The following is a 13379-nucleotide window of genomic DNA, read 5'->3' as shown; positions in this document are numbered from 1 at the left end:
TTCATCTGCCCTCCTATTGCTATCCCCAAACAGAGTAAGACCAAAAATTACATCTTGTTCCCTTCAACTTATTGTCTCTTCCTTTTTATTCTTTTCTTTTTCCTACTGGTTTATGGCTTACCAAATGACAAAGAACCCCAGTGAAAACTCCTTTCATCCTCTCAACAAAATAAATGCCTCTTTCAAAATTCCATAAATGGCATGAAAAAAATAATGTAGGATTATGAGAAAACAGGAAACACAAAGAATGATAGATTAGAAGAATTGGAGTCAGAGCAAAGTCCCCGAGATTCAGACAAGCTCTGGTTACAGGACCCCTTAAATAAACCCCAGCAGGTAGGGCTGAAATAGATTTCCACAGTCAGCGCAGCCAACATCTCGCTGCATTTTTTCCCATCACAATCTTATCAAGGAGAATCAGATGTGGAAACAATCTCTTATTCCACAGCCTGTTCACTTCTTAGCTTAATCAGCAAAAGTATTTCCTGTGCTGTGCTCTCTCTCATGTTAACCTGTAAATTTTTCCTTTGTGTCCTGTCTAAACTTCCTTTTCTGAATTTCATCCCATTTCCATGGTTTGCAAGGACTAGGCAATGAGACAAAGGAGAGGAGTTGCTGAGTTGCTGAACCCTTCCACAAGGAGGAGGGTTTTCTCGTACCGACCAAATCCTGGCTGAAAAGAATGACTTTCTTCTAAGGATTTCAAAGCACATCAGCATCCAACTCGAATGAATGAAGATATTTGACTACAACTGGGAAACAACAGCAGACCAGGCCTATTGGCAGCCAGTTATTTGAATGAAGCTTTTAAAAGGCATCTTGCTAGCGGTTTGTCAGCCGAGGGGGTGGACATCCAAATACCAATCAGCCCTAGAAGCACTTACAAAATTGCATTAAGAACAAAGTGTTCCTTCACACACTGAATTATATAATTTCTCTATCGTGTTTATTCGTTTTAAGGATGAAATAATTTAGAAGCACAAAATTATACAGGTCTCTTCCAACTCTTCTGTTTAAACAGGCAATTGCTCAGCAGTCACGCAGCCATTGGGTGGCAGTGTCAGAACTACACTGAGCTTCCGCCAGTTCCCCAGTTCCCACTGGACAAGGCCTTGCTGATTCAGTCCCTTCCACGTTTTGCATTCTCTCCTCTGCTTTGGTTTTCAGCAATCTGTTCCCTCACTACTGGGAAAAATGGAAGTAACACTAGACCAGTGTAGTTGAACCCATCTTTTGAAATAATATTGTGTGTGTGTGCGCTTCATGGCATTCCATGTAGGCCATTAAGCTAGGAGCTCTGCAGGTATCGCCTTATTTAATTCATCTAACAGTCCTCTGAGTTAGAGTCCTCTAACATTTAGTGAGCACCTCCTATGTTACAGACACTTATAAGCCGTACCTGTGTCACTGAGGCTCAGGAGTTTAAACAGCATGTCAAATGCTACACAAAGAATAAGCAGCAGAGGCCAGGCACAGTGGCTCATGCCTGTAATCCCAGTACTTTCAGAGGCCAAGGCACACAGATCATTTGAGGCCAGGAGCTCAAGACCAGCCTGGCCAACATGGTGAAACTCTGTCTCTACTAAAAATACAAAAAATTAGCCAGGCAGGGTGCCATGTACCTGTAGTCCCAGCTACTCAGGAGGCTGAAGCAGAATAGCCTGAACCCAGGAGGTAGAGGTTGCAGTCAGCCAAGAATGTGCCACTGCCCTCCAGCCTGGGTGATAGAGCAAGACTCCATCTCAAAAGAAAAAACAAAAGGAATAAGCAGCAGAGATAGAAGTCAAATCCAGCTTTGTTATCCTGAAAACTACATCCTTTGGCCAGCTTCTACAGAGCCTGTCTTCAGAGTCCTGTCAAGGTTATGTGATGATTGTTTGTTGAGTAGCTACCAAAAGTATGGAGAGAATACCTAGATGAAGTGAAGCTGGGGAATGCTCACTCCCCTCCGCCATCTGCTTTTTGTTTTTGTTATTGTTTTGAGAGAACAACAGAACAGATGAAATGGATACAGGCTGGAATATGAAGAAACGTGTTAGATTTGACTCATACAGCTACCAGATATTCCTCTAGTTAATTTATTACCTAAACTTAATATCGCCCTAAGAAAGATTTAATTCTCCACTTCAAGGAAGTACCCTTAGGTTAGACATGGGGTCCATTCAGATACATACCTCTGACTGAAGGATTTCAAAGAGGATTTCATTTCTCATGTCAACTTTAAAAATTATCATCGACTATTTTTAACTTCATTTGGTAACTAATGTTATATTTACTTAATTTTTTAAAATTATTCTCTGTTGTTTAAAGCATTATTTCTATCTTCCCTAAAACTTCTTATAACTCATTCCAGTGCTATCAACTTATCAGGTACCATGATTTGGTGGATTAAGCTGCCGTCCTCTCTACTGCTGCACGTCTTCGCTAGTGATAAACATAATCCCACGCTGCTTCCATCTCACTTCTAGAGATATCATGTCATTGTTCTCATACCCCCTCTCCTCACCAGTCCTACCTTTAGGATCCTGTTTCTACCAGTCACCAATATCCCCTGCAATTCCTGCAAGTTACGTGGCTCCATTTCTTAGGGTTGTAAATGTCATGAATATAAAAAGGAGTATTTTTATTCTGGTGATTTGGAATAATGAATAAGGAGATTATGAGTATAGGACAGACTGTGGGATGACAGTAGGATAGATAAAAAAGGGGCTTTCCTTTCCAGCTGAGACCATGGTACTGAAGGAGAAATTCTTGGACTCTGTCTTCATCATACCTCATCTGGAAAAGGCAGCCGAAGACATCTTCATCTTTAGTAGAGACAGAAGACGTAGAACCTGCTCTCTATTTTGCTTTGAGTTGGTGGAGCATTTTATAAATTAAGCTGAGATTTCCACTTTTCTGGGGGGTCCAAGTAACTGTAGAAATTGGCCTTGTGGGCACTGGGAGACGACATTCTTAATATGTCAAATACACAAACCAGAGTGAGTGTCAGATGATAGTCAGCAAACATCGGCTTCATAGGCTGGGTGAGACTTGATGACTCCTGAAGGAAGCCAAAAGGTTTGGGGAAGTACCATATTTGACTTGGAGCTTGTTTGAGCAGACATTTAGTGTGCAGTGCATTGGAGAGGGAAATAGGGGACTTAGGGTCTAATACTAAATCTATCCCTCTCTCCGTTTTTATAAGTCATTTAACTTTCTGGGTTTAAGTGTATATAGACCTTTAATTTGTATTGCACTATTTTAAAGGATACTGAAAAAATATCATTTTAAATGTGTATATCTTAATTTTGTGGAATTTTGTCTCTAGCGATGAAACTGGAAACTCAAGGAGCCCTGTAGACATAATCACAACATTTAAGCAGGTGTCAAAACCTGAAGGGATCTTCCATGGTCATATCATATTAAAAACATATGATTTGACCTCAAACAGTCCTGTGTTCCAATCCTGTCTTTGCCAGTTGGTATGTGACCTTGGATAAGCTATTTTACCTCTTTGGGCTTCTATTTTCTTATATATGTGATGTGGGTAATTATACTCAACTTATAGAATTATTATAAGAAGTAAATAACACAACAAATAAAAAGTGATTATCAGAGCATCTAACACATAGCAAGCATTGATATATGATGATAGTACTTGGATAGATGTATAATTTTTATTTGATATTTACTATCTTATTTAAAAATTGAAGTTTTTCATAAGAAGGAAATGGTGGAGGAGATAATCAGCAAGGAGGAAAAGAAAAATCCCAGCCATTCCCAGCCAACAGCTCTCCACCTCTGAGACTTCTCCACCTTAATTTTACTTAATAATCAGGCATCTCCAACTTTCCCTGGAAGTTTCAGCCCATGAGTCCCCAGATGCTCCTCCCATGCCTGAGTTTGACAAACATTTATTCTCACTTAGTTCAACTAAGTCAAATTAAGGAAAGGAAAGAAAGATTCTGTGCCTAGGAAGTTATGTCAGTTAAGAAATCTGACACAGACTCTGCTCAAGGGGCTTCCCTTTAAAAAGCATGACTCCGTCCCATGACATTGGCTGCATCATGGGTCCCATGACATCTGGCTTCCATTTCATTGTCCTTTGATGTCCTAGAAAGTGATTTCTGTTCTTGTCTTCAGGGCTGATTCTTCCTAACTCTTTTTTCATTTGCGTTTTTCCTTTACTGGCAAGAGTAAGGGCTTTAGTGCTGCCAGTTTTTAAAAAAATCATAAAATCAAAATTTGGTAAATAAAGCTGAATTTCATGGAACAGCAGAAAAAGAAAAAGAAATCTGACTGGAGCTGGGAAAATTCTTCCCAAGAGACAAAATGCCTGGCCATCTGAAAAAGAGTTAGTTAAAGGATAAGCAAGGACAGAAAGAGAAGGAGGTAGAATTGGTAGGGAAATATATCACTCTTACTACCTCTGTGCCATTATTTTAGTCACAGAAATACCATGTGAAGGGGGTAACTCTTTTGGTATATTCTCTGGCAAAATATATCTGAAAAGCTTCTCTCCACAATATTTCCCAGAAGCTCTGCCAATGTTCTGTGCTGCATTCCCTCTCTAAATTCAGAATTATCTGAGCTGGTCATTAGCACCTTTCTTGATGCTTTGGAAACAGAGATAGATACTCCTGAGTGCTCATAAGAAAGGTCAGCCCAATGAGAAAGCTCATTACTTGGTCTTCTTTAAGGCCAGTTGGCTGCCTAACAACTATTTTTTTTATTTATTTTACTTTAGGTGCATACTATATCTGGCATTTCTCCCCATGTTATCCCTCCCCATCCTCCTCTCCCTTCCCACCCACCGCTGTTTCTCCCCTACCCCCGCCAACTGCCCCCGGTGTGTGATGCTCCTCTCCGTGAGTCCATGCGTTCTCATTGTTCAACACCCACCTATACGTGAGAACATGCAGTGTTTGGCTTTCTGTTCTTGTGTCAGTTTGCTGAGAATGATGGTTTCCAGATTCATCTAAGTCCATACAAAGGACACAAACTCATCATTTTTTATAACTGTGTAGTAGTCCATAGTGTATATGTACCACATTTTCTTTGTCCAGTCTATCATTGATGGGCATTTGGGGTGGTTCCAGGTCTTTGCTATTGTACAGAGGGCTGCAATGAACATATGTTTGCATGTGTCTTTTAGTAGAACCATTTATAGTTCTTTGGGTATATACCCAGTAATGGGATTGCTGGGTCAAATAGAATTTCTATTTCTAGATCCTTGACAACTTTTTAAATAAGAGGAGCCACTATTCAATTTGTGTTCAAAGAGCACACTTGATGCATGAGGGTAGGGCCCATATCTGTATTTTTCTATACTGTATTTTCAGCCTAGAGTTGACATGCAGTAGATGCACAGTACATTTGTTGGCTAGATTAATAATTGGATGGATGGATGGATGGATGGATGGGAGAATTATGAAATCCCTTCTGGCCCTGACAGGCATGGTCACTCTCTTTTCTGCCTGAGAGTAGGTAGAATAAGATATCTTGTATTACTCCAGCTTCTCTTCCTTCAGTTCCCACGTTGCCAACCTCACATGAGGAGATTCCTATACATTTTTAAAAACTGGCGATCATATCACTGTCCCATATTTCTGTTATCATTTCTGGGAGTATCTTCAAATATTCTCTCCTCTGAATAACGCTTCTCTTTTGTTAAGGGAAAATGTCTGTATAAGTGTCTTTCATAATTATCTAAAATCTAATTATAATTTAGAGTTTCATGTGGTCTTGTCTTGACAAGATATCCCAATTAAGAAAATGGAAACTAGCTGGCAAAATTAAGTTGTTTAAAGTTCAATATTTTCTGAAAATTCTCAGACTGTGTTTTGCCGTCTCAATTCTATTCCTAACCAAAGCCACTTTTATTTCTCTGTTCCCATGTCTCACTTTTAATATGTCTCACCTTCCACAATTGCCTCAGTTTTTCTTTGTCACTCAATCTCTACCTAAAACTCACCCAGCAAACCAAACTAGTAAGGCTCTTCTCATTTCCCCTTCTCCAATTTTTTTTTCTACCCCCATTCTTTTCCTCTCTTGTCTCAGATGAGTTGATCTTCGTCCTTTCTAATGTAAGTCTCCCAACCCCGCTTTATGGGTTAGTCTAAGTTCTCTTCCTAAAAACATATGACTAGAGTTGGCATTCACAAAATTGTGTTTGAAATGGGGAGTAGGGTGACAGAAGAGAAAAATGAGGGCTCTGGATTCTCACACGTTAATAATTTTTACAAATCATATATAAATGGGATTTTACAGAGAATAACCCAGAAGTAGATGGAGAGCAATGGACAGAAAAGTCAAATGAGGGACTGAAGAGACACAGCTCCCAAAAGAGAGTTAGCTACAAAAAACCAAGTCAATAAAGAAAAATGCTTAAGTTGAGGGAATCCAGTGGAAGCAGTGATATGAGGTGAACAGAAGGTGAAGCTTAAGTTAAAATGAGAAGTATAGGATTTTTAATTTCTGGGAGTATAAAAAATAAACAAACAATTGTGATGTCAGAGGCTGAAAGATTGTAGTTGCCATTTGAACTTAGGGATGAGGAGACGTCTAGAACTTGACTGGAGAAGGACTAATGTACACTGGAAAGCACACGTTTATTGCAGGAAACTGGGAAGACTTTTTCTGGAGTTGGAGTGAGGACGGGGAGAGTAGAGTACTCATTTTAAGGGCGAAACATTGGAACTAAACTTGTTTGATGTTATGTTAATTGGGGGTTAATTACTAAGCTAAGTACATATGAAACATTTATGGCTAGCTTGTTCCCCCAGAATCATGCAATGTAGTGAACTGTTTTTCACACTTTAAATTATTCATTGATTCGGGTGATTTATCTTAGAAGATGGACGCTGAAACTAACGCTCAGAGTAGGTTGTGCTTTAAAGAGTGAAACAACCGCCAATCTCATTTGTGGGAATTGTGATAGTTGAATTTATCAAGGATGAACATACATGGTCTTCTTTCTGAGATGTTCTTTAAGATTTTCTCACAGAGAATCTATTTCTTAGGTTTTGGAGGGAAAACTCAAATTTTATTCATTCCTCAGAACTCAATCTTTCAGATTTCAAAGGAGTTATTTCTTTTAATGGAGACTCTTAATATTTATAAAAGCTCTTCAGAGCACGGAGGGTGGGAGGGAAACTCCATCCCAATAACACAAAAAGAATGAAGCATGAGGCTCCACCTAGTTCATCACCACTCCTTGAAATACATCAGTAGTGAAAGACACATCCACCCACCCCCAACCCAGCCCAGCCCTGCTGCTGTTCCAGCCCAAGGGTCAGAGGTCCCAAAGCTGCAGCTCTTCTACAATCTTCTGCTCTGTGACTCAAGTCTGTTGTCTTCAAAGAAAACCATTGGGCACCCAAGCAACAGAGGCACATCTGGTTGGATAGATTTTGTGATTGCAAAAGAAGGGGGGAGAAAAAAGAAAGGAAAAAAAAAAGAGGTCTCTCCACAAGATAACCAGAGGCATCAAACTGAAATCCTCCTGTGGGATAACAAGCTAGTACTTCTGGGCCTGATGGTGTAGTGAAACCCTGTGCCTGAGGATACGTTACAGTGAAAGAGTGAAGTGAATAGCAAGGAGCCATTACTTACCTCCTTAGGGAGGTGTCTTGCTTGTCCATACATCCCCACAGCACCTAGCACAGTACTTTGCATCTCATTTGCCACTCACTAAAAAAAAGTCTATCGAGTTAGTTAATTATCGAGACAGTGCCCTCAGAAAATGAGAAAAGAGTCCCCTTGTAGCCTTGCTGCACTTTCCATCACTGACATTCTGCCTAAGTGAGAACTAGGGCACAGGTCTGAACTAATGTCACAAAACTGGATGGGCAAGTTACAATGGTGTCGATCAAGGAAACAGAACTCACGGGGCACTGGACAGCTCCACCCTGCTGACCCCTCGGAAAAATGCACAAATGCCTGATTGGTTTGGGAATAATAGGTCTAGGATTAACACTACTGGGAAGATGTCTAAATTATAATCAGCATAGAAAATGAAGTCCTTCTGGAAGAAGAGGCAAAGGTTATAAAGAAGAAAAGAAAGTGAAGTCCCTTCTCCCCGCAAACCTCTCATCAATCCATCAGGGTAACAAACAGAACGCTAGGGCTCTGTCTGTGGACCAAACCCAAAAGGCCTGTGGTCAGGGCTAGGAGGGTAGATCACATGTTTGAGGCAACTCCCTCTGCGGGCTTTTGCCCAGGTCTGTCACCAAGTGTAGGATGGCCACAACTTCTGCACCAGAGCAGCATCCTGCTGTAGCACGGTCAGGACCAGGAGTGAGGGAAAACTGCCCACTTAGAGTAGATAATATCTGGAAGGAATGACTGTTTGGGAAAAGTTCCAGTGCTAGTTCAGTGCCAACTCTTCCCCACCTCTCCGGCCCTCTCCCACTGGTTCCTCCCCTCTCAACTGCTCTGGTTCCTATAAAAACCTCACAGCGTTCCACTAACATCCTGTAGGAGCCTCTCCCCCTACTGCTGCTACACACAATCCTGCCACTGACCTGCAGGACGAGACCATGAAGAGCCTGGTCTTTCTCGCCATCCTGGCCGCCTTAGCGGTGGTAACTTTGTGTTATGGTGAGACATTTTTCTCCCATTTCTCTGAATTTACTTTTCTGCCTCTGACTTTGAGTCACTTCTATTTTTTCTCTCCCTCCTCCTCTTCTTCCCCCTTTCTCTGTTATAATGTTAAAGTACCATTACTTTCACATTTCCCAGTCTCCACGGAAACTGATCTGTTGTATTAAGTCTTTTTTATATCCTAAATATCCAGATTCTTGTGCAACTTAACAGAAAAGCCCTTTCAGTGGTAAGTCTCTGTATATCTAGAAACTCAGATATTTCAGAAAGAAGATACCAAATTCCCAGCCACTGCGTTCTCATTTTTAAGGATATTAATTTAGACTTTGGTATCAATGGGTTAAGGATATTGTTTAAACCATTTGCCTTTGAGAAAATTAATTTTCATGTGAAGTATTAAGTATAGCCCTGTCTAGGCTATACTTAATATCATGAACAATATCATGAACTTACTATTTTTGTTCAGTTAATTAATTTTAAATAAAGTTTTACATCAAAAGAATTTTAGAAAAGAATCATTTTCATAACTTCTATTGTCAGAAAATAAATTTTGTCTTTCTTCTATATGTTGTTAAATATATTTCTGTTTGTTCAAAGCTTAAAAACGGAAATCTGAAGCAAATTTATTTACTTAATTCAGTCTCACACTTCAATTACCTGGATATTTTCACTGTTTTTAAATTTAAATTACATTAACAACCAGAAAGATTATGCTTCTCACTCTTGTATTCACAAATTTTCTATATCAGAGGATTTGATTCTTCACCTCCTTTTTAACTTTTGAAGAAAATTTACTTGCTGGCAAATATTAATAGAAGCCTCTTATTCCAAAATTTACCTGCTGTGCTCAGGAGAGTTGCAGAAAGAAGGAAACTTTTGCTTTGACATCGTTTCAGTTCTCTCTCTGAACTGGCATTGTGCCCAGGGTGTGCTGTCAGCTGGAGCCAGTGGTTTCGGTGGCTGCCAATTTAACACAGGTTCTTAAGAGGTTTTCAGATCCCTCTTAGAAACTTGTCCTGGTAAGCCCAGCAGAGCAACTGCCCTGCAGTTCTCTTGCCTGGAGAAACCTGGCCGTCTTCTGGATCCTTCTTAATCCTCTTTGACCCGTTCTCAAACAGGCTCTGAGTAAATCAGAGAAGATTGTTCTCTGGAGACTTCTGTGCAGCACTTAAAATGTCTTATTTTGATTGTCTAAAGACGTCATACTTGGGAAATTTTAGCTCAAAATGGCCACTTCCTCCTTCAACATCAGAGAAACTAAAATACAGAGATATTCACAGCAAAGCCAGAGCTAGAGAAAAACCTCATAAATCCTAAGGTCCTGAAATTTGTAATAACCACACTGCTAAATATGTTCTTCACATTTTCAGACTCTTTCCTCTCCTTCCATCCCTATATTTAAACTATTACAATGTCTAAACTGATAAATAATGATATAATGAATCTTTTTATTTTTAATTCCAGAATCTCATGAAAGCATGGAATCTTATGAACTTAGTAAGTGAATATTTAACTTCCTTATTTAAATCTCTTGCATTAAAGAACCTCTCCCTATTTTTAAATAAACAAGATGGTAAGATATATAACAGGGAGAAGAAAAGGGGGCCTCTTTTGGAAAACTAAAGTAAATTTTAAAATCTAATGACTATAAAAATTGCCAAAGGAGCAATTTTTTAAGCTTGAAGTAGTGCAATATGGGATTTAAGCTGCATGCAACATACTCAGAAGCCATAAAATCTCATTTGGAAATTTTAAGTTGGCACCACGTCAACCACACAGATGGAAAACGAGGAGTAATGACAAATGGTAAAGCACAGAGTTGGACGCCAAGTCAGCTGGAAGACCACAGGCGCCACGTTAAGCTGAGTGCTGTTTTGCTGTGTTTTATTTTTTTTTTTTTGACGGAGTCTCGCTCTGTCACCCAGACTAGAGTGCAGTGGCGCGATCTTGGCTCACTGCAACCTCCGCCTCCCAGGTTCAGGCAACTCTCATGCCTCAGCCTCCCAAGTAGCTGGTACAGGCACACACCATCATGCCCAGCTAATTTTTGTATTTTTAGTAGAAATAGGGTTTCACCATGTTGGCCAGACTGGTCTTGAACTCCTGGCTTCAAGTGATCCACCCGCCTCAGCCTCCCAAAATTCTGGGATTACAGGCGTGAGAATACTGAGCCCAGTCAGCTGAATGCTGTTGAGTAGCTGGTCTTATAAAGACTGAGCATAGAAGGAAATGGCATATCACTCTGGTTTTCCATTTATTCATTCTTTTTATAGTGTTTTAACTGTTCGTTCACTGGCAATCTAGAGTTATGCTTCATAAATCCTCAGGACAGAGAATTTCTCCTCAAAAGGAATTTAAAACATACCAATTAGAAATATGTAGATTAAGAAAGGCAAAGTGATTGTCCAAAGGCAAAACCAGCAAAGCTGACATGACCAGTCTTTAAGACACATGGATTGATTACTGGTTTCATTTGATCAGGAAGTTAGTGAAATCTACTTTATACTCTCCTTTGATTTTTGCCAATCTCTGGTTATGTGAACTGCAGAAATTAAGGCACTTTCAAATATATTTGTGTCAAGAAATATTCATGGAAATATTTTCAGCTATATATTACCAAAACTGCATTTGTTTATTTTCTGTTCTAAGATCCCTTCATTAACAGGAGAAATGCGAATACTTTCATATCTCCTCAGCAGAGATGGAGAGCTAAAGTCCACGAGAGGTCAGTAACAAAACTTCATGGGGGCGGTCATTTTTCCCAGAGTAGATCACAGATCTGAAGTGGAGCGGGAAACAGGTTTTTCATCATATACATTATTTCTAATTGTATCTTTAAAATCAAAAAACTTAAAAACAATATACAGAAAACAACTGAATTATTAGAAAACTATTTGGGGAAAGATCTGGAAAGGAGAGGGAAGGAGGAGAGAAAGGAGCACAGAAAGAAAACTTTCTATTTTCATTAAAAAAAAAAAAAAAAAAATCTCCTGTTCTGCCTTCCCTCTCTGGTTTTTTTGGTTGGTTTGTTTGTTCAAAGCAAGAGTCTCACTCTGTTACCCAGGCAGGATTGCTGGCACTATCTCATGCCTCAGCCTCTCAAGTAGCTGGGATTACAGGCACATGCTACCATGCCCAGCTAATTTTTGTATTTTTAGTAGAGGCAGGGTTTTGTCATGTTGGCCAGGCTGGTCTTGAACTCCTGACCTCAAGTAATCCGCCCTCCTTGACCTCCCAAAGTGCTGGGACTACAGGCTTGAGCCACCACACCTGGCCTCTCCCTGTTCTTTAAATATCTCTTAACTTGGGTGGGGAGCATGGAGGGAAACACTCTCCAATATTTTTTCTTCTTATCCATTTTCTTATTTTTCCACTTTATGCTTCTCAATTTTTGCCTCTTTTTCCACTTTCTAGGATCCGAGAACGCTCTAAGTCTGCCCATGAGCTCAATCGGGAAGCCTGTGATGACTACAAGCTTTGCGAACGCTACGCCATGGTTTATGGATACAATGCTGCCTATAATCGCTACTTCAGGCAGCGTCGAGGGGCTGAATGAGATTGAGGGAAGAAAAAAAAAATCCCTTTTTTTCCAGAAGCTGGCACCTGATTTTGTATCCCCTTGTAGAAGCATTACTGAAATACATAGACTCATATACGATGCTTGTTTCCTGTATATTCTCTTGTCTGGCTGCACCCCTTTTTCCCGCCCCCCAGATTGATAAGTAATGAAAGTGCACTGTGGTGAGGGTCAAAGGAGAGTGAATGTTCCATAATAAACTTCTGGTGTGATACTTTCATCTTGTAAATCTGGTTTCTTTTGGGAAAATACTGAGATATTTTAAATCATGGCCCACCTTACCCAAAATAGGAGATTCTGTTCATTTTATATCTAGTATTGATTTGAAGAAAAGCTACCTAGAAAGAAGGAAGCTTAGAAGGCACTCATCCAGCCGTAAATTCTCTAAACCCTCTCTACCTTGGAATCTGTGAATGGAATCTGGTATGTTTGTTCCAGGATTTTCCTATTGGAAATTGTGGCAAATACAGGGCTCACTTGATCTGTTTTTCATCCCTTATACATCAAAGTCAAAAAATTCTGAATCAAGATAACCTAGAAGAAGAGAAAAAAAAAAAGAGGAAAAGGGGAAGAGAAAACAGAAGGGACAAATAAAAAATAATTGGCAAAAACTATCAATAATAGTTTATAGATTTAACTATATCAATAATCACATTATATGAAAATAGTCTAAACAATCCAATTATTTTTTACTTCTATATATATTTTTACTTCCACATTTGTTATAGGTTCCACACTATATTTTTATTATTCTTGCTTTAAATAATTTTAATAATTTCCTTTAAAGTTTAGATAATAAGAAAATATCTGGGACCAGGCACAGTGGCCAACACCTGTAATCTCAGTACTTCGGGAGGCCAAAGCAGAAGAATTGCTTGAAGCCAGGAATTCAAAACAAGCCTGGGCAACATAGCAAGACCCCATCTCTAAATTTTTGGGTTTTTTTAATTAGTCAGACATGGTAGTATAGTCCTAGCTACTTGGAAGGCTGAAGCTGGTGGATCACTTGGGTCCAGGAGTCTGAGGCTGCAGTGAGCCATAACCATACCATTGCACTCCAGCCTGGGAAATAGAGTGAGACTCTGTCTCTATAGAAAAATAAAAAAGAAAAGATCTCATACACTTACCCATGTAGTTTTCATTTTCTGTATCTTCATTCTTCTTTTCATCTGGTATCATTTCCTTTCTGCCTGAGGACTTCCTTTAACTTTTCTTG

The 13379-nt window shown here is 39.6% G+C and overlaps 1 protein-coding gene across 1 annotated transcript; it reads left to right on the top strand.

The window, feature by feature from the left end:
* Window positions 1-8393: 8393 nt before the first annotated feature.
* Window positions 8394-12383, top strand: LOC108304337 (matrix Gla protein). The gene is made up of 4 exons (XM_017528497.2): window positions 8394-8583; window positions 10051-10083; window positions 11236-11311; window positions 12001-12383. Exons 1-4 carry the CDS (start codon window positions 8523-8525, stop codon window positions 12140-12142), a joined length of 312 nt encoding a protein of 103 aa, XP_017383986.1. The 5' UTR covers window positions 8394-8522; the 3' UTR covers window positions 12143-12383.
* Window positions 12384-13379: the final 996 nt, after the last annotated feature.

The sequence above is a fragment of the Cebus imitator genome, unplaced genomic scaffold (assembly GCF_001604975.1).
Source record: "Cebus imitator isolate Cc_AM_T3 unplaced genomic scaffold, Cebus_imitator-1.0 Scaffold2, whole genome shotgun sequence".
Lineage (NCBI taxonomy): Eukaryota > Metazoa > Chordata > Mammalia > Primates > Cebidae > Cebus > Cebus imitator.
Note: the sequence above shows the minus strand (reverse complement) of the source record. Positions and strands in the feature narration are given on the sequence as shown.

Bases quoted from the DNA above. Each gene is read 5' to 3' on its own strand.
- LOC108304337 (XM_017528497.2), top strand. From the start codon at position 8,523: ATGAAGAGCCTGGTCTTTCTCGCCATCCTGGCCGCCTTAGCGGTGGTA. The intron at 8,584-10,050 runs GTGAGACATTTT...TTTTAATTCCAG, and splicing joins GGTGGTAACTTTGTGTTATG to AATCTCATGAAAGCATGGAA. The intron at 10,084-11,235 runs GTAAGTGAATAT...TTCTGTTCTAAG, and splicing joins CATGGAATCTTATGAACTTA to ATCCCTTCATTAACAGGAGA.